This window comes from Barbus barbus (genome assembly GCF_936440315.1).
Source record: "Barbus barbus genome assembly, chromosome: 36".
NCBI classification, from domain to species: domain Eukaryota; kingdom Metazoa; phylum Chordata; class Actinopteri; order Cypriniformes; family Cyprinidae; genus Barbus; species Barbus barbus.
Window position 1 is genome coordinate 2,446,800 of NC_136714.1, and position 26,123 is coordinate 2,472,922.

The window sequence follows — 26,123 nt, forward strand, 5'->3', positions numbered from 1 at the left end:
TTTATTTATTTTTGGATAATATATGAATAATCAACACTCTCTCCACCCTCAATACCACGACTGAGGTGAGTACCTTGAGCAAGGCACCGATGCAATATGAGATTTGAAAAGGAAGAAAAAAATAAAATTTATAATATTTAATATTTAATTTAAAATAATTTTAATAAAGCTCTGCAGATGGATCCGCACGCCTCACGCTTCTGTCACTCCGTTACAATAGGGCAGCAAGTCAGCTGCCTAGGCTTTCAGACGCAGCCCATGTTTGAGTATCGATAAAGTGGTTCTTTCCAGTGCACACAAGAACACAAAGTAATTTCAGAGAACTTAATCCAGATATTTTAATGAAATCCGCTAATTTGTTTGAAGAACCAAATTTGCCAAAGATCAATTATCACGATTTGAAGATCTAGCATCTGTTGGGGTCGAGATCCTCATGGGAAGCGGGCCAGTCCCGAGTTCGAGTCCCGGCTTGTGGACCTTTCCTGAATCCGTCTCCCTCCCATTTCACTTCCTAACTAGCTACTGTTGTATCGAAATGAAAGCATAAAAAAAGACCTGTCAAATTATCTCAGATGCTGTATGACTGTGAAACAATAGGTCTATGTGTTATGATGAAGAATTCACTTGACATTGAACGCTTGAATGAGACACTCTGTTGGCTATAAGACTCACAATTTTTATTTTCAATACTGTACTGTAATGTGAAACATGAGAGGGTGCTTTTTGTTTACTTCGATTCTTGTTTAATAAATAATAAAAACTACACTTTTGCCTCTGATTTGACTTCTCATCATGCTCAGGCACAGATCACTAAGCACGGTATGATGAGGTATAATAATAACAATACAGCTGTTTTATAACATGCTTTTCTATTACCCAAAGCGCTACTAACAACTGAACAAATAAAATGGAACAATTCTATAATACAATAATAATAATAAAAATCAATTAATCAATACAATAAAATACTAATCATATCAGTGTGTGTAGGCAATTTCTACAAAGATGGGAAACTGTGGGAGCATTTCTGACAGTTAATAAGAGAAAGTGCATTCCATAATTTAGGTGCAGCGACAGAAAAGGCTCTCTCAGGGATTTTAATCTACAGGGCGGCTGCTGAAGGGTGAAAGAATCAAATAAGGATGGAGGATAAGTGATACATCCAAAAGGTGTAGGGTGCCTCGAAAAAAAACAGGATATGGCAAACCAAACACCTATTATTTGTGCATCTCAATAGTTGTGTCCCAAATGAAGTACACTATATGTAGCCTACTCAGCCATTCAGTAGGCTCTAAGTGAATTTTATAAGGTCATTTAGTCAAACGTCTTTTTTCACTTAATTATGTGCCTATGTTCTTGGAAACTGAACTATTTTTGTGATACATTTAAAATAAATTGAACTTTTATTGAGCTTCAAGACAAAAGAAAATCTTGTTAAAGTGCACTTTTTTTATAGCATATCTAACCTAACATTTTCATAACATATCTAACCTTATTTTCTCCTTTTTAGAAAAAAACAAACAAAAAAATAAACAAAACCAGCATGTTTTGTACAGTGTGGTATAACTTTTAATCATAATGCATTTAAAGGTACTATACCGTAAGAAAATATCAATTTATAATAATTGATTATAAATTATAAAAATAATGAATTTATATATTAGGGTGTTTAAAGTGCATACACATACATTTAAATTTCACTTTACCATATACAATAAAAAAACTAATAATAGACTACGTCTTCAAAGACGTAGGCCTACATACTTACCTGAGTTTACATCAAAACAAACACCATTTCATTTAATTTCTTTATTTCTTTGCACACAGCATTGCTGGTCAGCAGTTTTCTATGCTGCTTGTTCATTCTGCAATATTTGTACCACCAGGGGTCAGTAGCCACACTGGCTGTAAAATTGACACTTCCTCTTTAAGAGTGTGTGCGTGCGTGTGTGTGTGTGTGTGTGTGTTTGAGTGTGTGTGTGTGTGTGTGTGTGTGTGTTTGGGTGTGTGTGTGTGTGTGTGTGTGTGTGTGCGTGTGTGTGTGTGAGAGAGTTAATGTTCAGCGTTATTGTGTTTATTATTATTATTATATAGTATATTATGGTATTAAAGTAATCTGGAAATATTACTAGTATCCAGCTGTTGAGTTCGGGACATTTTATTCTTAATATTTAACACATTTTATTTGTCGTTAAGAAAAGACCTAGTGCTTTCTAGTCCACTATCTACCAAAAAATGTAAAAGTGCTAGTTTTTAATGAACAAATAGGCCTATACTTAACAAGTTGGAAAATAAAATAACTAGTAACATAAGTTGTGAGGAAGAAATGTGAAAGTGGCTTTTATTTACGGATGATTATTATTTTTGAAGTGCTATGAAAATGTTAATGTTATAAAATAAATATAGTTTTAATGTCGATAGTGTAAAGTAAATGACGAAAATAAATGTAAGAATATGCACACTTGTTTTATATTGAACAGAAACCGCTAAAACTGAATGCTACTATGGTAAAGGCTTGGTTTATTAATATGAATAAATCCGATGTGATGTTGCGTGGCACTCTTCTGCTGAAGACTTGTTAATAATTACTTAATATTAACAAGGCAACCTCCAATGGCACAGCTCTGGCTCATGAATATTAAGTAGCACGTCTTCACGCCTCATGGTCACAATGGTGGGGATGAAGTTCAAGTTTAATGATTAATGCAAACGAGTATATATGGCAGCTCGTTAAGAAACAACCGTAAATTGAAGTTCACCGAAGTTTCACAATTGTCACCACAGCACGCGCGAGCTTGACGTTCCGGATCCATCTCGTGCGCAGCAAGTAACATGCATGCACTGATACACTGTATTTGTTACATTGTTACTATCTGTACTCTTATCCAGTATGAGGCTATTCGGCTGCATGTGTTGGTGAGTAATGCGTTATGTGCACGGGTGCTTCTCTCTTTGCAGGTCACCATGGCTCTGATAAGATTGTTGACCAGACTGAGTGGATATATGCACTTGAAACAGGGTTTGGGAGCCAGTTCTCAGAGCAAGAAGTTACAGCACACTGCACCCCATTCATCTTCATGCAACTATCAGCTTCTGCCTGACTGCCTGGGTGAGAGACATGCATTCTAAATAGATTAATATCTACATGTTATTATAGGCAGAGTTTTGAAAAGTAGAACTGCAAAGGATCATTTTGTATCTCATTCTCAACCAAATAATTATAGATAGAGACAATGATCAAACCAGGGTGGTTCTAGTTAACAAAAAAAAAAAAAAAAATGTTGCTTGAAATAAAATAAAATAAAATAATAACAACATTTATTATTAGTAAAAAAACTTATAACTTTTATATTCATTTAGTTTAACGTTATGTACAAAAATAACTAAAACTGAAATCAAAATTAATAAAAACTATATAAACATATTTAAAGACAATAAAAGTGTCTTATTTGGAGGCCACTATAATATCGATTTATGTAATGCAATGTCATAATAGCATGATTATTTTATTTTACGCTCTATTTATTCAAAATTCACTAAAATGGATCACTTCTATATCCACATTATTTTCACTGATATATGCACATCACTGCAGAATTATGATGCATGCCATAATAAAAGTAGTAAAATGAAGAATGTCTAATGAGTTCATGTATTTCTGCAGAGCTCAGCTATGGTGGTCTTGTAATGCACTTTGACTACGTCTGGCTGCGAGACCACTGCCGATCCGCTTCATGCTACAACCTGAAAACAAACCAGCGTAACCTGGACACTACCAGCATTGATCTGAACATCAGGCCTTCAAAGAGCAGAGTGGATGAGAACAACCTCTTCCTCACATGTAAGTGTGGCTTGATCCAGTTCAACTGAAAACCATTCAAGAGAACCAGGGAAACTAGTTTACCAAAGTAAAGGAACATTCTGCCATTATTTCCTCAGCCTCAAGCTAAAAAAAAGAACTGAAAACCACCATAAAAGTAGCCTGTAGTCATTATTTAGTTATTTTGTCTGCTTTTCTGTGACTATTTGCCTAACAGCAGCTCATGTGCAGAGGGAACAGGTCAAAATTGTGTTATTATGCACTGATAATCCTAATCTTATGACAAAATTCTGATTCATTTTCTCCAGGTCTGATATGATGCCATGCATGTCTTTACTGACAAATATAGATTAGTTTCATTTTTGTTGTTTTTGCAGCTTGATAATTATGAGCTGATGTTAACAGTAAGGAAGGCCTTTCAAACTAATAAATGTTTGAAGGCCAAACCCTCTGGAGGTTGCATTTGTCAGCTTCATATTTTAGTAAAGTAACATTATAAAATGGCCTGTGAGACATCAGTGATTGTAATTTAGTTCCTGCAATGTTTGAAATGCAATGTTTATTTTTTTGCAATGAACATAAAATGTGCAGCCTTTGAAATTAGATGCACCATTAATTTTGCACACGTTTATTTATTCCCTGTTCCTCATTTCCTGATAAACATCCTTTCAGATTGGATTGAAACAAAACAAAATCACTGAGCGTGTGTCACCTTTACATAACAGTCACGGTTTCCTGCAAGATTGCTTAATGTTGGGATTGGAAGATAAGCCGACTTTAACTGTGTCTTCATGTTTCAGTCCTCTCCTCAGAGATTGTGGTCCTAGTGTGCTCAGATAAGTTTAACGCTCTTCCCAAACAAAGATGGATATCGCTTTCCTAAGTAAAGATAAAACTCAGTGAGAAAGACAGACAAACCTTTGACTCTTACGAAACTCAGCAGACATCTGTGAGATTCACTTTATAGACAGCATTGCATTATTATAACAGTCAGTTACATAGTAACAGCATTCCACACTTTCTCAGGACTTTTGTGTCTGTGTTACTTTGGCCCAGGATTGATTGTGTCAGTCGACTGGTGTGACGAGGCATTAACTGCCCTGACAGTATTGCAATTTCCCTTTTTTAGGTATGGGTTGGATTAAGAGATCTAAAATGTGATCATACAGAATAAAACATTAATATGTGCTTCATAAACAGCCAATATGCTAGTAATATGCATGCTAATAAGCAACTAGTTAAAAGTGAGAATTGCTCCCTAAAGTGTTACCATTTTTATTTGTATAGCACTTTTCACAAATTGTTTTAAAGCAGCTTTTTAGAAAATCAGGCTTTAAATTCTAAAGCCTTATTTGGACTGGACTAGTCCTCCCACTTGTGTACTTGGAGATTTTAATCCTGAATCTGCCAAAACTGTGTTTTTCTCACCTAACCGCTGTAAAAATGGCAGAGCAAATGACTAACTGTTTTTTTTCTAAATATAATGAATATTTAAATGATTAAAAATTGTAATATATTTAAATATTTGAGAGCCAAATCCCAGGAGTTTTCAGACTGGCCATATTAATATCAGTATCAGGTAAAATATATGTCTAGATTTCTCTGCTTATTTATGCTTAAACTCATGCAAAGTGTATTTCAATATTTTTATAATAAATTAAAATTATGTACAAATCTAGAAAATCCACACTTCCATCTCTGCTGTTCGACCAAGGGATAGTTCACCCAAAAATCATCCAAATGATGCTGTGTAAGATATGTTGAGAAACGTCTCTGGTTCTTAAATACATTGCATCTTCATTGATGTTCTGCAGAAGAAAGAAAGTCATACAGGTTTGAAACAACACGAGTTTTGGATGAACTCTAACACAATCTCTTTAAAGCCCCCAGTAAGACCCGTGCAGGCAAGAAAAAACCTGTCTGAAAAAGCATGGTTAGATTGGGGAGAAGAGAATAAGAGGACCAGACTTTACTCAGCCTCATCTGGCTGGCAATACAATCAAAGTACTTATGGTAAATATTACCTGGTATGAGGAATACATGATTGACATGATTCAGTTTTCACTATGTTAGTAAGACAATGTGTAAACTCTAAGAATAACGATTAAATAGAAAGGATATTGATTATTTTGCAGTTACTAAATCTATTGAAATCAATTTAACTGGAAGTGCAATTTAACATTAAATCTATGAATACGTGTATTTCTGGTGCTGTTAAGCTGTATAAATCAGCATTTTTAGCTACTTTATGGGTTCAGGGTTTATAGTCTTGTGTTGAAGTGTCAATGAAGTTGTAAAATTGGATGTAACTTTACATAGAAATTATTATGGTTTTTGAATATTATGGTGTTGGCTACACTATTGAAACTGATTACGTACGTTTATTTTTGTACTGTAAGTGCCTCACTGTATCCCAGACTTTTTTTTAATTCATAAATTTTTGTCGATTGAGCTTGAACTGCAGATATCCTGATGGACTCATCATTGAACTAGTAACATCTTCTGTCAGACAGTGAATGTGTGCTTTCATTCACCGCGTGCTTCTCATCCGCGTTCATCTTCATCCTTCTCATCTTTGATGCAGCATACAGCAGTGTTGTGCATTTGAACCAGTTGATGGGAAAAGTATTCTTAATAGACCAAAATGACTCAAAGTATTCTTAAAAATGTGAATAATTTGTAATAAATAATTATTCACGGTATTTTGAAGTGCCCACGATAACAATATCGTGCATGTTCATTATCGTGATATATCGCAATTAAGTAATTTCTGCCGTGTTTGTGATCACCTCCAGGGCCAGATGGTCACATCACGCGGTACAGCCTAACATGGCTGGCCCAGAACAGCTACGAGGGCCAGAAGCGAAGCGCCGTGCAACCTCGTATACTGTGGAGCGCAGATATCTACTCCAGCGCTAAGGTGCCCGCTGCCAGTTGGGACAAGTTCATGAGCTGCGACGAGGAGCTGAAGAACTTCCTCAACAACTTCCTGCTTTACGGAATTGCCTTCGTCGAAGGTGTCCCACCAACCCTAGAAGCTACTGAAACAGCGACCCAAAGAGTGAGCCTCATCAGGTCAGGGCTAGTGTGTAACGCCTCTGAAATAAGTCAATTAAATCATTCAAACTTGTTTTTTTGATAGTTTAATGTTATAGAATGTGTGCCATCATTTACTCAGCTTCATATCATCCATTTATTTCTTTTGTAAAAACAGCTAGGAATATTGTAAGTCACATATGCTGGTTTTATGATGCTTTTTAATTACATCTGGAGCTTAAATTGCCCCTGTCCCAATTCACATGCATTGTATAAAAATGAGCAGAAACGTTTCGGAGGTTGTAGAGAAGCACATGATGAATGAGATAAAAACAAGAAGAGTTTTATTATAATCCACAGGAAAACTTGGGAGATCGTAGGATATAAACTAACCTTGTTAGGCATTCACGCAAACTTACTTCCTGTAAGAGTGGCACGGTCACTTGTAAATTCTATGGGATTCCGTCATGCATTTCAGTATATAACTTTGCAGTGTGAAAAAATACAACTTTTGTTCAAATGAATGAGTTCTGTACAGAAAGTGAGCAAAGAGCACTTTATAATCAGTGACTGAGTGAAAACTCATGTATAATCAAAAAATCAGTCTACTGTAGATTGAAGTGAACCTCTTATTTATATCGTTTTTATACTTTGTTATAGTGAAACAATTCACAAGTGTGCAGAACTCTGAACAAACTCTGGCATACACTTGCACTCAGTTTATTGTCTGCTATCTGCATCACCATAAACTTTTATAAGTATTAAATTCATTGAGTCATCTTAAGTCCTTGTGACATGCATGTCATGCTGCCCTTGTTTCAGTGTAACAGTAGGAGAACCATGTCATTCAGATTTTGATTGATTTTGAAAATGAAGGTCACAGTTTATCCTAATTAAGATGAAGCAATTCTTTGTTTCCAGGGAGACCATGTATGGGCGGATGTGGGACTTCACTTCAGATTTTTCTCGTGGAGATACAGCCTACACAAAGCTGGCGCTGGACCGCCACACCGACACGTCATACTTTCAAGAACCCTGCGGGTAAACGGGAAAATCAAAGCTAGGCTTCAATTAGCCACGAAAGGCCAAATGTCTGTCTGTCAGATCAGGTTTCCATAGTGCATGCTCAGTCAAATTCACATCCTCTCTGTTCTATTATAAGAGCTTAAATCATCTAACGACCACTGGAGTAACTTTAGAAAACAAGTTTGACAGATTTGACAGATTTTTTTTTACTGATGTCCACATTTTTCTACTCATTTATAAGTCCAGTCTCCAAAGACGAAAACCCAACAACACTACAGTACTTATTATTAGCTATATATATATATGAAATATTTTATTTTAACTGGTTTGGCTGACAAAAACGTTTGGGAATCCCTGCATTACATGAACAAACACTAAGAAAGACGAAAACAGCAATGATATTTAATGCCCAAAGTCTTCCAGGTAATTTTATGGATTCCGTGTAATCCATAAAAAGCTGTAATCACATTTTAAAATGTAATATAATCTAATCACAAGTGTTTAATTTTTGGAATCTGATTACATAATCAGTTTAAATGTAATCAGTTACTACCCAGCACTGGTGAACTGAAATGAGCAACACAACTTTCATGTACAGTATAATGGTGAATATGGTTTTAATATCTTGTTTTGCTCCATAAGCATCCAGGTGTTTCACTGTCTGAGACATGAAGGAACGGGGGGCAGAACTCTGCTGGTGGACGGTTTCCACGCCGCTGACGCGGTGCTCCAGCGAACGCCTGAGAACTTTGAGCTGCTTTCACACGTGCCGATCAAACATGAGTATGTGGAGAACCTGAGTGAGCATCGCAACCACATGATCGGCATCGGCCCCGTGCTCAACGTCTATCCCTGGAACAATGAGGTGTACATGATTCGGTAACAGACCTTTTCCTGCACGTGTCATAAATTTTCCCTTATAACATCATGTTTTTGGCACCAAAACAGTCCTGTTTTAATTTTTTTTTTACTTCTGCCATACACCCTTTTGAGCTGTATTTCATTAGATGTAGTGTATTTGTTATGTCAGTTACATATTTAATCAGTTTATAGTGTCTCTGTGGGTGCATATTTATATTTACCAACAAAATTAATTCCTAAAAGTGCGTGTGAGATAAGAGAAAAATGCATTTTATATTAGTAATTTTAGACAAATCTAACTAATAGGTGTAAGGCACACACACACAAACAAATCTGTATTTCATGTATAAAGCTACAGGTCACTTCCAGATCAAAACTGACCCGAACACAAAAACCTCCGTGAAGTTGGCCCCCACCCAAAATCTGCAAAATAGTCTCAATCGTTTGTGCTGTAAAAATTTTAGTTTGTGCTGCTTTGGTTTTTTAGATATTATTATAATATTTATAGGTCATTGTGAGGTCACTCAGCCCCCCACATACTCCAAATTCACCCCAGATAGTCTCGTTTGTTTGTGCTGGTTTGTGCAGGTAACAGTTTTGTTTGGGCTGCTTCGGTTTTTAGAATATTAGACATTGTAGGCGATGACGTCACCAGCCCCCCACATGCTCCAAATTCACCCGAAATAATCTTCTTTGCTTGTGCTTCATTTTTGCCGGAAAAATTGCGTTTATGCTGCTTCAGTTTTTTAGAAAATAAATCGTGATCATTCTGAGGTCACTCAGCCCCCCACTTGCTTTACCCCAATAGTCTCGTTTGTTCGTGCTTCGTTTGTGCTGATTTGTTCCGGTAGTATTTTTGTTCTTACTACTGTCTTTTTTAACAATACAGTTGAAGTAATAAGGTAAAATTCAAATGGCAAACCAAATCACGAAATAGTCGCAGTCACTTAATTGTTAGTAGCCGTATTCTGGGGGGGGGCTGAGTGACCTCAGAATGACCAAAATAATATTATTTTAATATCTAAAAAACCAAAGCAGCACCAACATTTTTACAGCACAAACGATTGAGAATATTTTTAATATTCTCTTTAAAAAAAATAGAAATCTGAAAAAATAAATGTGCATTGCAATTTTTGCTGTACTAGAAGGTCAGAACTGAGCTGAATGTAAGTTATTAAAGGAAATTAATTTCCTAATGATATTAATAAACTTATGGAGGTTCTGCTGCACTTTGTTTGAGTTGTGTTTTCTTGTTTTGCAGGTATAATAACTATGACCGTTCTGTTATTAACACCGTCCCTCATGATGTGGTGCGGCGCTGGTACATGGCTCACAGGCAGCTCAGCGCTGAACTCAGGAGACCAGATAATGAGCTCTGGGTCAAACTCAAACCAGGCAAGGTATGCGGTACATCTCCACTGATGTTTGTGCAACACAAGAAACAGGTTTGAAAACATGCCTGGGTCATATTTTATCATTTAAAAAACAAGCCATAAAGAAAATAAAGCCTATTTTTTTGCATTTGACATTATGAGAGATAAACACATTGCAAAGTACATGCCTGAAGTAGTTGTATAACATACCTACTGTTGTTTTCTCTAAGGTCCTGTTCATCGATAACTGGCGCGTTCTGCATGGCAGAGAGTCGTTCACCGGCCTGCGGCAGCTGTGTGGATGTTATCTGACGCGTGACGATGTGCTGAACACCGCTCGCTCTCTGGGTCTCCAGGCCTGAGCGCCTAATGCTACACCACCCAACCAGCATTTACCAAAAACACCTTGATTTCTCAAGCGTTAGGACAGCACAGGATCACAACATCAGCTCTTTGTTTGAATGATTTTATGATCTTAATGAAATGGGTTTGTAGTAGAGGATGTATGTTTTGATCCATAACAATTTCTTTCCACAGAAAAAACGATGGTAGCAATAGAGTTGAATTTAAATGATATATTTTTAGAAACGGTCAGGACGTGCATTAACTCAAGAGAATATGAGGTGAAAATGCTGTAATGTCTGATTTTAAGGTTTTTGTTCACAGACAGACTAAAGGATTAAATCAGAAGATCCTTTGAATTGTGGGAATAGTTCACACAAACATGATAATGTCCTGGTTATTTACTCACCCCCAGGCAAGCCATGGTGAATTGGTCTTTCTTTCTTCAGCTGAAGAGAAATTAAAGTTTTAGAGTAAAACATGACAGGATTTTTCACCGTCTAATGCAAGTGAATGGTGCTCATTGTAGATCATTTCCAACAGACTGAAATCCGTATCTAGGCAGATTCAGAGTAATGCACATGACCCTAGCTGACAAACAAAAGTCCTCTCCAGTGAAACGATCACTCAATTTCAGATAAAAATAAAGTTGGCATTGGTCCAGCTTGTGTGACATGTTGTGAAGATCATGCGTGACAAAGCCAAAAAGTTGTTGTTTTTGTGTGCGTTTTTCATTCACAATAACAATTGTCTCAAAATTAAACTGATACTGTGAACTATTCCTTAAAATGGTTGTCAGTGCTGGGTATATATCTATGGGTTTGTCCCTTAACAGTGGTATGGGAATGCATGCCTTACAAAGTTTAAATATATATGCTATATTGCATTTATCTTTGCATTTTAACATCCTGTATCCTATATAAAATGATCTCAAATGAATGTATGCACAAAAATACCAATGTTACCGAAAATAAATGAATCTCCTTGCATTTTTTGTCTTGTTGACTTTAATTTTACCACTTTTTGATTTTATTAATTTTAGTTTAGACAAAGAACTTACAGTTTGTGAACATACACAATGTATATAATAAAAAATAAAATGCACACAATAAATACAAACTATGCACAAGTGCAGGAGGTAGTGGAAAAGGCAAGTTATGTAAGACTCTTAACCAAGATATGTTTTCATTTAGTTCATATATTATTTCCCAGAACATATTGTGTGCTACTCTAGTTTACTGTGAAAAAGCTGTTTTGGATAAAAGCTTCTGCTGAATGAATACTGCCTGAATCAATGTAAACACAAGTCTTTTAAACACAAATTTAGCAGGAATTCACAAACTTATTTTTTTTTTTGTTTTGTTAGCCAAACCTGTTTCATCTAAGTGCTACTTGAGGTACTCCTGAGATTTTAAAGTAATAAGTTAATAATTAAGTAACACATGCATGTGTTTTATTTTGGTTTTGTCTCTTATAAAATGATTCATTTTCATTTTACATTTTTATGATTGAATTAATTATTAGGTTTTATGAAACACTCAAAGCTCTTGCCGTTTCTTCATAAACCCCTGTTTAAGAAATCTTGACATGTTTACTTCATGTTGTTAATAACAAAGAATGGAATAGCTATATTTTTTTTATTTTGTATTAAGATTATCCTATTTATATCAATGTGAAAAACGAGTTACGTCTCTAAAAGTAATCTAAAAGTTATTAAAAAAAAGAAAGTAGTCTGATTATTACCTAAAATGTGTAATGGATTACGTTACTAAAATTTCTTTAGTACTTTACTTTTTACTTTTAGTCATTTAGCGACTTACAAATAAGAAAAACTAACTAAAACTAAAAGTTAAAACTCTGTAAATACTATCTACACACATTTAAGAAAATGCAGAAATTAAATAAAAATGCATGCAACAAAATTATAGTAAACATAGAAATAAAATACCTAAAAATAGTAAAAACCTTATTATTATTTTGTTTTGCATTTGACCAATTCTCGACACATTTAATGGCTATGCTTCTCTTACTTTCTGAACTCTTTCATTTAATCTGAAGAGCAACATTTGTGAGATTTAAGTCGAAAAACAGTTTTGAGGTTGATATACAAGAAGAAAATAGTGATCTGTGACATTGTATTATGTTGAATATGAACGTTTTTGTGTGCATTTGTGGACACGTTTATGTTTTAGATTTGTGGAGTAAAAATGTTTTAATTTTGAAGTGAAAAGGCAGAGCAAAGGGAGATTTTCCTGTCCCCTGGGAAGGGGTTAAGGCTGAAGGGGTACGTTTGGCGCTACTGGGCATGCGCGTCATTTTTGTCACACTCTACAACAATAATTACTATTTTTTAATTATTGTAAGGGGTAGGTTTAGAGGTAGGTGTAGACGTTAATAAAACACAAAATTTAGTAGGTAGAAAATTTATTTCATTGTTCCTTACATTTCTCGTTGATAAAGTGCTATGATATCGCGATGCTTCATATCCCGAGATCTGAGCTCTGCAGAGAAATGCGCATGCGCGCTCAGTCACACGTGCTATCGTCCTCAGAAGCGCGCAGCAGTGAAGATGGCGGGCGCAGAAAGTAGGGTCATGTTTTTACACGTTTGCGTATTTTTTAATGTTTAGATGCTAGATTTATGTTTATGTATCTAATTTAAGTAATGTGTTTTACTGATATTACTATTAGCAGTAGTAGGAAATCTAAGCATATTTCCGCAACATGAATAATCTGTGATTAGTTGGCTAGTATTAAGGAAATATATATTTTTGCTTGATATCATGCCATATTAAAATTTAATAAATAGTCTTAATAAATAACAATGCAATAAGGGATCAGAATTTAGCAACTGCTTTAAATTATCAATTTCTGAAAACCTAAAATCACTGTCACTTAATAACGTTACTTACGTTTTAAGTGATCCTGTTTTACTTTGCTAATGTTAATTGTAGTGACGGTAGTTTAATGTAATTTAAGGCTAATAATGCAAGGATCAGTCAGACGCCACGTGCTGGCCGCACACGCCACGTGCTTCCGCAGCTAACTTACTGCTAACTACAGCCACAGCTTTATGTGCAGTTAAACTCAAATCAGCTTTTCCTAAATCGATATTCATGATTTGTAACAGTGATTTATTTTGTCCCCAGTTGGATCAGCTAAGAAGAAAAAGACGAAGACGTTCTCAGAAGGAGAAATTGGGGTAATGTTTATTATAATATTTTAATATAACTGTTATGCATGCACGTTTAACAACAGCAGATTACATAGCGTTTAACTTCATGTACAGATATCAGTACACATTTCTGCAGACACAAATGTTATAACTAGGTATGCAACGAGAAGAAAATCGATTTCCCAAGATGAATAGTCATTTGATTTGCTTGCTTTTCTGAAATATTTGCAGGGTTTGTGCAGGTCTTAAAGGAATACACCACTTCAGAATAAAAACATGCCTGATTCTCCTCTTTGTCATCCAACATATTCATGTCTTTTTCTTCAGTTGCAAAGAAATTAAGGTTTTTGAGGAAAACATTCCAATATTTAATCCTCTACTGATACCTAGTAAATTTTTTAGTTTACTCGCCAGACTTTTTCGCACCATTTTACAAACATTAAAAATAATATATATAAATAATATACACGCAGTGTTGGGGGAACGCTTTACAAGTAACGAGAGCTGTGTAATCAGATTACTTTTTTCAAGTAACTAGTAAAGTAACGCATTTTTAATTTACTAGAAAATATCCAAGTTATTTTTTCAAAAGGAGTAACGCCAGACACACACTCTGAAAGTATACTCTTAACATCAGTCAGTCAAGCATTATAATATGATAATCAAGTAGGCCTATTATTTAATGGTAGAACTTTAGTAATTAGAATTAAATCTTGTTAATGTATGAATGCGTAGTCATTTTAACAGAACTTAGGACTGGTGGTGGTGATGTTTTGGTCATTGTGTTGGTAAAAACAAAAAAAGGAGAAAAACTAACTTATAAGAGGAAGAATTCTATTAATAAAAACTATAAAATGCACTAAGGATTAATGAACTGCATTCGTGAATATTAATCAGGTTGTCTGCGTTAAATTGATTTGCTGAAATCAAAACAGGGACGATAATAATCAGCCAATGAGATTGTCGTTTCTGCATTAGTTCCGCCTACTACTGGAGAACCCGGCAGTTCTTAAAAACTGAAAAAATGCAAAGGAGCTGTTATTTGGACAGGAAAATACAACAGAATATCGTTTACATGTAGCGCGTCAATTCTGCATGTTATGTAAGACTCTCTTGCTCTGTCTGCGTGTGCAACGGAGTCGTGCGCTTCACATTAGAGTTAATGGTGCGTCAAATACAGGTGCGCTTTGCATCCATTCAGATGAACTGAAAAAAAAAGCACATCTCTTGACGGAGAGTGAAACTCTGAAGTGATCAGTCAGAGGGTTCTGTGAGTGAATAGATATATATATATATATATATGTATGTATATGTGTATATATATGTATATGTGTGCTAAACTTATATACTTAGCCTCCAACTCACACACTAAAATCTGAGAATTTATTAGCCAGTCGCTAATATCAGTCATTTAGTCGCCCAGAGTGAAGATTTAGTCGCATATGTGAGTGATTTACTCTCAGTGTAGAGGGTTGCATATTTCTCTCCATATAGTGGACTTAAATGGTGCTCAACGGATTGAAGGCTACAAATGCAGTCATAATGAAAGCCATAAATTCATAAAGTCATGGCATTAAATGTTGCGCAAAAATTTCCTCTCTTTTTCTTTATTTTAGTACAAATAAATAGATGACCTTATCTTAAGGTACTTGATTTCCTTAATGCAAAATGAAGATATGAAATCTTGTTTTGAGAGGGAGAACAAAATGTGAATCTAACGGAACGGTCTAACTCAAATTTAGCAAGTTTTTCTGAGCTCGCCAGATTTTAAATCACAAATTCACTTAATTCAGATCTGTTTCACAGAAAACAAATTTACATAATTATTTCAAAGTAAATGTGTCTTGATTTTGAGAACCTTGAGACGCTTTCACTGGTCAACAAGACAAATGCTGAGAAAGAACATCCCATTTTATCCTAAATCAGCAGAAACCCTGTATTTGACCACTGAATAGACCAATCTTAGTTACGTGTTAAAATAGTTTTTATGGTTTCAAGAATTGATGACTTGTACAGAATTATTGTAGTACTGAATTTTGGTATTATGACGACAACCATCTGATTTCAATCTAGATGTTGGTCACTTTCAAATTCAGCTTCCTAATGCATTTTTTTAAATTGTTGCCATCAGGAGATTCAAGAAAGTGGAGACTTCCTCATCAAACCTGAATCTAAGGTCGCAAGATTGGACACGTCTCAATGGCCGTTACTGCTGAAGGTTGGTGTCTGATTACCCACAGATCCTCTCACCGAGTGCATGTGTGGCGTGATGAACGTGTTTATCCATTCGCCGAGCGCTGCTGGTTCTGTCCCTCAGCGGCCTTGTGGTCCGTTCTGGGCCGCAGGGTTACAGCGGTCTGGTTCTGCTCGGCTGCTCCAATGTTCTATTGGGTCGACCGCGGCGGGATCTGACGCGCTGGTGCAAGGGTCAGACCGGTTCTGGCAAAGACGAGTAGACGTGTCTGATCACACACGCAAACTTGGGTTTTGATAAAGTCTCTTCTGCTTTGTGTTCTTGTTGTGACCTATAAACCTGCTCCTCTACAGAACTTCGATAAGCTCAACATCAGGACGGCTCATTACACTCCTCTGCCACATGGCTCGAATCCACTCAAGAGGAACATACATGATTATGTCAGGTATGAAATCCTGGATTAATAAGTTATTGGGATGTAACGATGCACCATGAGCCGGTTGAAAATCGATAATGCGCCTATTCAAGTCGGTTGAGCTCTTAAACTATTGGCGATACCGTTTTATGTGTATCTCTAAGGAGAACTGACTGTCTTCAGAGGAGTTTAGATGGTATTTTCTTTCATCTTGTCTCTGTATAATGCATGTTAAAGCAGTGTATTTAAGTGCAGTGCTGCTTTGCACAGTCTCTGCTGTTCCATAAGCGCCACCTGCTGTCAGAGAGTGAATCTGCATCTTATTCAGGCCATCTGCTGGTTTTGTTTCATTCAGATGTTTAATGTAGTATAGTTTCACGTGGTTGCCTCTCATTTTAAATGGAAAGAGCACAGGCAAACCTTTATTTATATTGAGAGATTTCCTGTATTTGTATTTGTTTTTTTTTTTTCTAGTTTGTTTTTCAATTCCTCAGAAATGTGCAGCATTTTATCTGAGAAATAATAAAAGGACACTTTTTCATTTATAATTTGCAGTAATTATGATTGTTAAAATTGTGAGAATCATATCATGAAATAAGAATCGTGTATCATATCGCATGGTGAGTTGAGTGAATTGTTACATCCCTAAGTATTAGACATGACACACAGCCACATGATGTGATGTAGATTGCAGTAGCACTCTGTGCAAAGATGACTAGCTATCTATCACCCTTGACTGATGGTTTCTCCAAAAATGCAAGGTTATGAGTTGTACCATGAGTTCCTACAAGTGTTTTTTTTTTTAATCCATCCGCCCAGGACTGGTTTCATTAATCTGGACAAACCTGCAAACCCCTCTTCCCATGAAGTCGTTGCTTGGATCAAGAGAATTCTTCGTGTGGACAAAACAGGCCACAGCGGCACTCTTGACCCTAAAGTCACGGGCTGCCTGATCGTGTGTGTGGATCGAGCTACACGACTGGTCAAATCTCAGCAGAGCGCAGGTGGGTCCGTCGTAACGCTGCCAGATCAAGAGTTTGATATGTTCTCACACACTTACAGTAAAATTAGTGGCCTCTCCTTACTACTCTTGTGCCGTTGCTTTTAGGCAAAGAGTATGTGGGCATAGTACGGCTGCACAATGCACTAGAGAACGAACACCAGCTAGCGAGGGTAAGTAGGACTGTGTTCTGCTTCAAACAAGTAGTCGAGTTGGGCGGAATGACTGTATATACTCTGTGATGTTAGAAATCTTTAAAAAAAATATATATATTTTAATTCTAAAAGGTGCTTTTGTATGTTAAATTGGACCAAAAACATTAGATTTATTAACTGCCAGAGACCTTAAAGAATCCATTTGCATGTACTTTTGAAAGCCTTTATTATTTAAGTTTTATAGCAAGCTGATGTGCAGAATTGTGACGGGGATATTCTTAGCTCAGTCAACAGTGCTTGTCCCATGATGTTGGTTACCACAGTTAATTTTCACCTTTAACCCTGTAAAGCCTGAAATATGAAGTGGACAGAAAAATCAAAGGTTTATTGAGCCTTTAGACAAAATCTAAAGTGTCTGCATATTAATTTTGTTGATAAATGAGGCTTTTAAGGCTCATAGTATGATTTAGTGAGAATGTGAAGCCTATACGTGAGGAATCAGTTTTATTCAGAGGCTCAAACTGAGCATAATGCTCAAGTTTGGTGCAGGTGCTGTTATTTGTATGGCCAAAAAAGATTAATGCTTAGTTTGATAAACATAATGCAATGATGATTGAGAGATGAGCAAATAAACGTTCCTCAAAAGCCTGATCACATTTGAGACTCGCTGATTAAAAAAAATAAAAAATAAAAATGATGTCTGGGTAATCAAGGATAGCTCAGGTGCTTCAGTCTTGAAATATTACTGATAATATCATAGTTGTTTATTTTATAAAAATCCGTAAATATTTCACAGCAAAGACACTTTAAAGCGTGCAAGTGGAAATTTGTACTAAACAATCTTTTTACTAAACAATACTAAACTATCTTTCTTGATTTAAAAAAAAATGTAGTAGATTGTGAACAACAGGATTATCAGCAAAGTTTTGATTTAGTTTAGGGGCCTTAAATGATCAAATTTGAAACTAGGTTTTATTAGGTTAAAAACACAACTGGTTGTTCTCCCCTTAGATTTAAAAAGATGGGATGAGTCAAACACAACCATTAACACAAACGCATACAAGACATTTGTTAATCGGATGAATATTAAAATAAGAGTGAAGAAACACAGATTTGAGCACTTTCTGTACTTCAAAAATAGGAAAACACAATTTTTTGGCCAAGTTACATTTTACTCTCTATACAAATTGTTGCATTGATTGCATGCACATGTTTGATGGTATAAACGGCTGCATCAGCAATCATTCAGTCAAATTAAAGTTTATCACACCCAATATGTCTAACAGGCCTTTTAGTGTGGCCAACCCCCCAATATTTAATTGTGTGAGACCCAAATGCTCTTTCCTTCTGACATTGAGATTCTGATGTCTTGAATACTTCTCTTCATTCAGCAGATAGTGTAGGTTGTTAGCGTGGCGGTTCGCTGTTGTGTGTGATGATGAGCTTGTTTTATCCATTCTCTGAGTGTCTCCGGGCCTCCTCTCTCTCTGGTCTCCTGCTGTCTGCTGCAGTGTTCTTCTGCAGCCGCTGGTCTGGAAGATCATGCAGGTTTGGAGGGCCTGGTTTCACCAAAGAAGAGCTGACACGTCTGAACACGCACACACGGACCGTGTGAGTGTAAATGGCTACAGGACGTCTGAGAGAGAAATTCTGAGTGTTTTGTGTTTTTCTCTGCAGGCTATGGAGTGTTTGACAGGAGCCCTGTTCCAGAGGCCTCCGCTCATCGCCGCTGTGAAGCGCCAGCTGCGAGTGCGAACCATCTATGACAGCAAACTTATTGAATATGATTCAGAGAGACGATTAGGTAGGAACTTTTAAAAGGTTTAATTGAAGTCGACAAGAAATCTGCACCTTATTTCTATTTACGTTTTACAAAAATAAGGCTGGGTGATACAAATTTGTCTAACGATAATCTACAGACATTTTTACTTTGGATTCATCTAACAGTGATCCCACAGTAAAATAAATAGAGCAGCAGTCAGTGCATGTGTCTAAGTCTGAATGTCTCTGTGTGAGTGAAGGCTGTAGTTTCGTCTGATACACTCAAACACGCATGACATGACTTTTTTTTTTTTTTTTTTTTTTTTTTTTTTTTTAAGGGTCATTTGAAATGTATAATAACATGAACGTGTGAACTTTATCTCCAGAGCTGCTTCGCATCACTTTACCAGCTTTATACCGTTTTGATTTAAAAACCTTAAGTGCTGTCGATTTTCATCAAAAGTTTGGTTTAAATTATTACAGAGTTATAATTACAGAATTGTGTAAGTATATGCAAAACAAAATATATACAAGCTAGTTTTTCATCCACTTTAATTTATACAGTTGTTGTGCAGCAAAAAATAAAAATGCAGTGTTTTGTTGTAAAATTGTTTGCATTCAGTCTAACAAACCCCCTTAATAAAAGTGTAAGGGTAATGCATTACAGGTTACGCAAGTTACGTAATCAGATGACTTTTTTTCAAGTAACTAGTAAAGGAACTCATTACTTTAAACAATGAAGTGCCAGTTACTTTTTCAAATAAGTAAAAGGTCTTTAGTTACCAAAAATCTTTTTGTTTGTTAAAAAAACAAATAAGCAAGACCAGCCTAGGTGACAAATGCAAAAGTAATTTAATGCATAAAAAGGTACGCAATTGGTTACTTTTATGGAGTAACGCAACATTGTAATGCATTACTTTTTAAAAGTAACTTTCCCCAACACTGTCATAAGTAAATATCATGATTCAATATAATTTGAAATGGAAAAATTGTGATTTTTAGTCGTATCACCCAGCCCTATTGTGAATGCAGTTGGATGTTGACTCTTATTTTGAAGCCACATGATGTGATGTAGATTGCAGTAGCACTCTGTGCAAAGATGACCAGCTATCTATCACCCTTGACTGATGGCTTTTATGTACTACGATGACTTTGTTTGAAAAGTGCAAGATTGAGAGTAATTGTGTGCTCTCATATGGTGTGCAGGTATTTTCTGGGTGAGCTGTGAAGCGGGCACATACATCCGGACTCTGTGTGTTCATATGGGTCTGCTGCTGGGAGTTGGCGGTCAGATGCAGGAGCTGCGGCGAGTGCGCTCCGGTGTGATGGGTGAAAAGGTACGTCGATAACTTGCTCGCTGAAGTCTGCAGAACCAAAGTGTTGAGTTCAGATCTGGGCTTTCTCCCCAGTTCTGGTAATTAATCTTTGGTACAGAAAATGGCTGGATGACAATAGAAACACGAAGTGGTTGTGCTTTGACCACCTTTTATAAAACTTCAGCCTACATTAAACTACATGCATTGCATGAACAAATACAATATTTACTTGCGTAAAATGCAAAGGTTCAGATGTTTGCATCAGAAACTTTTAATTCATCTGTTGCAAGACTTTTGAATGATCAAGGCCACATTGGCTGATACCAGTGTTTGTTTCTCCAAGGATAACCTGGTGACCATGCATGACGTGATGGATGCCCAGTGGCAGTTTGACCACAACAAAGACGAGTCTTACCTGAGGAGAGTGATCTACCCTCTGGAAAAACTCCTCATCTCCCACAAAAGGATCGTCATGAAGGACAGCGCTGTATGAAAACTTGTTCATTATGCAATTCAACGTTCCAGACCAGTTTTGAAGTCGGCCGGTCCAATGAAACTTTTTGTGTAACAGGTGAACGCTATATGTTACGGCGCTAAGATCATGCTACCGGGTGTCCTGCGGTATGAAGATGGTATCGAAGTGAATCAAGACATAGTCATTATAACTGCGAAAGGAGAAGCCATTTGCACAGGTAAATGTTAACACATCTCTCGGCCCCAGCATGCACAGTTTTAAGCCACATGATGTGAGATAGATTGCATGAGCATTACTGCAAAGATGACCGTCTTATCTATCACCCAAGACTGATGGCTGTGTGAGATACTGGCATCTGCTCAGAGTAACAGCCCCCATGCCATTTTTGCAGATTTGAGTTTTGTTTTGCTTTTTTCTCAGCGGTTGCCCTGATGACAACAGCCGTCATATCCACATGTGACCACGGTGTTGTTGCCAAAATCAAGAGGGTCATTATGGAGCGAGACACGTATCCACGCAAATGGGGCCTTGGACCGAAGGTGAGAAACGTTCAGAGAAATCACGCTGCTAATTGGTGAAATCGGTGTTTACGTGTATTTTAAAAACTCGTGCATTTCAGGCCAGTCAGAAGAAAATGATGATCCAAAAAGGACTTCTTGACAAACATGGCAAACCGAACGGCAGCACCCCTACAGACTGGAAAGAGGGCTACGTAGACTACAGGTACACTTGCATCTGTGCCGATATTTGTTTTACTTATGAAGATCACAAACAATATCACAAATCTTTATTTTCAACACAATAGCAGCAACAATAACAATCAGCTTGGATTAAATTTAAGAGTTGCTTCCCGTTGCATCAAAAGATTCTTGTAATGACATGATCAAATTGTCAAAATAGACTGGTAGGATGTGTTATGGTCAGTAATGTAGTCTTTAAATCAGCGATACTCACATCTGGCTCGTGAGATTCACTTTCCTGCAGAGTTTGGCTCCAACCCTGATCAACGTTTTTATTTTATTTTATTTTTTTATTTTTATTTTTTTTTATATATAACGTGTATACAGTAGTAAAATGTAACGCGCCGTAATGGAGGAGTAATACTCATCCGCCTCTGGATGAACCCAGACATGCTGGCATTTGGCTTTCCGGCGTATTTGGGACTTCCACAACAGGTACAAAGCAACAATCGTAGTTCTCTCCACCATGGTTGATCGCGTGATGCGTTTTTTTTTTTTTTATTCTCCAGAAACATCCGTGAGTAATCTAGAGCTAGTGACGGGATGCAAATATTCACTTCGCAATTGGTGTAAACGCACCATTAAAGCGCCCAAAGGTTGTCGCAAATCATCAGTGGACCAAATATTACAAAACTAATATGCCTGAATATCAGGGAATAAATATTGCTGTTTCTGCAGACTTATCCCTTTGTAGTCTGCTGTGACCCTAGATGGAGTCTGTCTGCTAAAGTGAAACCCCGAGCCCAGGACCGTGCCGTCTGCAGCGACTGAGCTCTGTGGACAAACCCTCACACACTTCCTTCAGACTCATGAGCTGCATTGGTTTGGAACTGAACATTTTTCGTTTTTCCTCTCCTAGCGCACCCAAGGTGAAAAAGAGCGCCGAGGCTGCTCAGACGCCATCAAAGGTATGATTTCTGAAGAGCATGGATACATTTGCTCTCTTTCATATTGGTCTCGAATTAACAATTTCTCTGGGGTATTCTAGAGGAAACGAGATGAGAGCGGAAGCGAAAGTGACGCGGCGGCTGCTAAGGACACAAAGACGAAAGAAGAAATCAAGAAAGAAAAGAAGAAAAAGAAGAAAGAAAAGAAATTGAAGCTAGCAGCAGCGGCTGAGGCTCCAGCAGAGGAAGAAACTGAGGCGAGTGATATTTTTCAAAGCCTGTTAAATATTAAGTTATACTGCATTTTTATAATGGCTATAATTAATGAAAAATGCATTTGAGACATCAGTAGCAGTATTGATATGATACTGGCCTTCGTTAATAACGGGCTACTTCGTAAAAAGATGCCATTAAACACATTTAAAATATACTGTCATGTTTCTACATTTATTTGGAGATTGACTGACTTTATTGAGATTATAACAATATAAATATATTAATAGGCAATTGATCGATTATTACAGAAATTTTAATTTTATTTTTAATTGATTGACAGCACTAATTCTGAATGCACTTTTTCACACACAGGTTACGGAGAGCGCAAAGAAGAAAAAGAAGAAAAAACCTAAGGATGCCGAGGCTGACGCAGAATGAACAGAGACTCGTGTGATATTGTTGCACCAGTAAATTTAACAGCAGACTTGTCAAATGGGAACTCTTTCTTCCATCCTCAGCCACCTGTCAGTGTTCAGTGTCATAGTGGACGGCGGGTCGGTCAAAGGCCATGAGTTTGCCTGTTAATGGTTGCGGTTAAGTTTTTTTTTTTTTTTTTTTTTTTTTTTTTTTTTTATATATATATTGTCCAAATGAAACCCCATGCTGCCTGGGTTTATTCATGTATTTGAATGGATTATTTTTTTTTTATTGTAAATACAGAAATTGTTATGCTGTAATCAAATGAAACATGACTGACTTTTTACACACAAAAAAAGCCTAATTTCCTTCAGTGTCCATTTTAGTGGTTGCTGGGACCCATTCATTTATATACGTTGCTGCAGGGTTCAGTCTTATTATTGAAAATCTGTTTAGTTGTCAGTTTCTTCATTTCCATTTCAGTAATAAAGAATTCATAGCTTTATTCCCCCCCAAAAATATAAATATATTCTCATAGTATGATACAGGAAAATATGGACATATTTGAGGAAGAAAAAACCCCCCGCCAATTTTATTCAGAGGCCCAAAATGAGCAATAACATGCCATCTGGTGGAGTTTTTGATATGGCTGAGAAGACTAAATTCTGATGGCTTGTAAATCATTCAGGTCTTTATGCATTTAATGCGGTCTGTTGTATAAATATCAGTTGTCACTGATAATCAGTGGGCTCTTTCTCCTAACCATAGGCCTACAACATTAGTCACAGAAAATAGACAGTTTATTGCATTGAACCAAGCAAGTTATATATACACACACACACACGTGTTTATATATTTAATGCAATAAGCTGCTATGTGTATACAGTCATGGCCAAAAATATCGGCACCCTTAGTAAATGTGATCAAAGGCGGCTGTGAAAATTAATCTGCATTGTTAATACTTTTGATCTTTTATTAACAAAATTCACAATCTAACCTTTCATTGGATAAGAATTTAAAATGGGGGGGTCATTATGAAATGTTTTTCTCAAATACACGTTGGACACAATTATTGGCACCCCTAGAAATTCTTGAGTAAAATATCTCTGAAGTATCTTCACATTCATGTATTTTGAATGCTGTGTGTTTTGACACTATTTTAATAGGCTACCTAAACATTTTACAGTAATTTATTCTTTTTTGTCTGAGAATCACCTGCTCTGTTTGAGCCCCTACGATTGTATGTATCAACGGTGTTTATCGTGTGTTTACAGCGTTTTATGGAGTTGATTATGGGACAGCGACCTCGTGGAGAGGCGAGTGTGTAAACGGGGTAATTTCTCATCGACCACAAGGCGGCTCTCCATCCTCGTCCTGAAGAGACGCCTGCGGTTCCTCATGAAGGAGAGCAGGAGAGAAAGGAGACACTGTAGTTTTACACTGTTGCTGCGGGTTCATGGTTTGACACCATAGCATGACTACTACTATATTATACTGTACCATATTCAACTATTATATTCTACCAATGATAAAACTTAAAAGGTTAGTTCACCCAAAAATTAAAATTCTGTCATTAATTACTCACCCTCATGTCGTTCCAAACCCATAAGACCTTGGCTCATCTGAACACAAATTAAGATATTTTTGATAAAATCTGAGAGCTTTCTGACCCTCCATAGACCGCAAGGTTACTACTAAGATCAAGGCTCAGAAACATAGCAAGGACATCAGTAAAACAGGCCATGCACATCAGAGGTTCAACCGTAATTTTACGAAGCTACGAGAATACTTTTTGTGGCCCATGAGTGTGACTGAGGCAGGTAAGACCGTGTGAGGAGACTGAAAAAAATATATATTTTAAATTATTTGTATTTTATTTACAACACAGTATAATCAAAACATACATAATGAAGGTCTCAGACACATTGTGCACACTGATCTAACCACAGAGATGTGAACAGACTCATTCCTGCAACAGATTCTGTTCAACAAGTGAAACAAGTAAATCATACCTGATATATACGTGCGTTATTTAAGTGTTTCTGCTTATTTCCGTGGATTCAAGAAGAAAAAAACAAAACGATCAATAGTAAAGGAGCTTGTTTTACCATAGAATATCAGTGTAGTTGAACATCTGATGTTGGTACAGCGCTCTCAGAGGAAAACAGTTAGAAGAAAGTCATCAGGATTCATCTGTGGTGCAGGTACCTGATTCAATAAAATACAAACAACCAAAAAAAAAACAACAGTTGTGAGCATGTTAATATCAGGAGTATGTGGTTTTATAGACTCACGCATGCTTTGTACTAGTAAACAAAAAAATACATTTTATATCTGAGAAACTAATTGTTATTGTTTAACACGCTTCATGTTGTCCTTTGATGAATGTTGAAACGACAACATGAATGCTATGCATCTAAGAATGTTTAATGTTCACAAATAGATTTAATAGCGTAGTATTTTTTTTCTTATCAGTGCAAAAGACACTAAAAATACTCTGTTGATTTTAGTCACACAACTAAGTGTTATACATCAATCGAAACTGTTGTCTACTTTTTTTTGTGTACACTCACGATTACAACAAAACGTTGTGGTAACAGCGAATACTCAACACAGAAACATGAGAATGTCTGTCTTATGCGTCAGACATTCAGCCAACGGTTCGTGGGCGTGACGTCTGAGGCTGAGACTTCACTATGTGGCCCTCCATTTAATATTTGAAGCCCAAACAGAACAAAACCCTACACTTTCCCAAAGCACACACACAGTCCCTCTATTTGTAAAAGCATACACTGGGAAGTGAGTATGTTCATGCAAACATTTCAGTAAAAAAATGTATGCAGTCTGTGAAACAATTACAGAGTTTTGCAGGGAAACCGTGCACTTGGCAACCCGGGTTCTTCTGGCTATACATG

General features: G+C 36.6%; 2 protein-coding genes across 3 annotated transcripts; both read left to right on the forward strand.

Moving 5' to 3' along the window:
* Positions 1-2,618: 2,618 nt before the first annotated feature.
* Positions 2,619-11,446, forward strand: LOC306855726 (trimethyllysine dioxygenase, mitochondrial-like). Of its 2 annotated transcripts, none has more exons than XM_079394555.1 (8): positions 2,619-2,827; positions 2,959-3,109; positions 3,665-3,841; positions 6,616-6,895; positions 7,778-7,897; positions 8,525-8,761; positions 10,005-10,143; positions 10,347-11,446. In XM_079394555.1, the coding sequence occupies exons 2-8, from the start codon at positions 2,965-2,967 to the stop codon at positions 10,476-10,478; spliced, it is 1,230 nt and encodes a 409-aa protein (XP_079250681.1). In that variant the 5' UTR covers positions 2,619-2,827; positions 2,959-2,964; the 3' UTR covers positions 10,479-11,446. The 2 variants fall into 2 exon arrangements, with proteins under 2 accessions (XP_079250681.1, XP_079250682.1); XM_079394556.1 differs by having other exon boundaries at positions 2,656-2,816.
* Positions 11,447-12,969: 1,523 nt separating this feature from the next.
* On the forward strand, positions 12,970-23,559 carry LOC306855719 (H/ACA ribonucleoprotein complex subunit DKC1-like). The gene is made up of 15 exons (XM_079394547.1): positions 12,970-13,043; positions 13,607-13,659; positions 15,764-15,850; positions 16,180-16,271; positions 17,061-17,245; positions 17,350-17,414; positions 19,074-19,200; positions 20,364-20,494; positions 20,817-20,960; positions 21,045-21,165; positions 21,369-21,487; positions 21,568-21,671; positions 22,548-22,596; positions 22,677-22,832; positions 23,164-23,559. The coding sequence occupies exons 1-15, from the start codon at positions 13,028-13,030 to the stop codon at positions 23,227-23,229; spliced, it is 1,515 nt and encodes a 504-aa protein (XP_079250673.1). The 5' UTR covers positions 12,970-13,027; the 3' UTR covers positions 23,230-23,559.
* The last annotated feature ends 2,564 nt before the right edge of the window (positions 23,560-26,123 follow it).

What these genes read in the sequence shown, in the direction of transcription:
- LOC306855726 (XM_079394555.1), top strand. Translation starts at nt 2,965, where the DNA reads ATGGCTCTGATAAGATTGTTGACCAGACTGAGTGGATATATGCACTTG. An exon ending in CAAAGAGTGAGCCTCATCAG is followed by an intron (nt 6,896 to 7,777) that starts GTCAGGGCTAGT and finishes CTTTGTTTCCAG; the next exon opens with GGAGACCATGTATGGGCGGA. An exon ending in TCAAACTCAAACCAGGCAAG is followed by an intron (nt 10,144 to 10,346) that starts GTATGCGGTACA and finishes GTTTTCTCTAAG; the next exon opens with GTCCTGTTCATCGATAACTG.
- LOC306855719 (XM_079394547.1), top strand. An exon ending in TCGTCATGAAGGACAGCGCT is followed by an intron (nt 20,961 to 21,044) that starts GTATGAAAACTT and finishes TTTGTGTAACAG; the next exon opens with GTGAACGCTATATGTTACGG. An exon ending in CTGCTCAGACGCCATCAAAG is followed by an intron (nt 22,597 to 22,676) that starts GTATGATTTCTG and finishes GGGGTATTCTAG; the next exon opens with AGGAAACGAGATGAGAGCGG.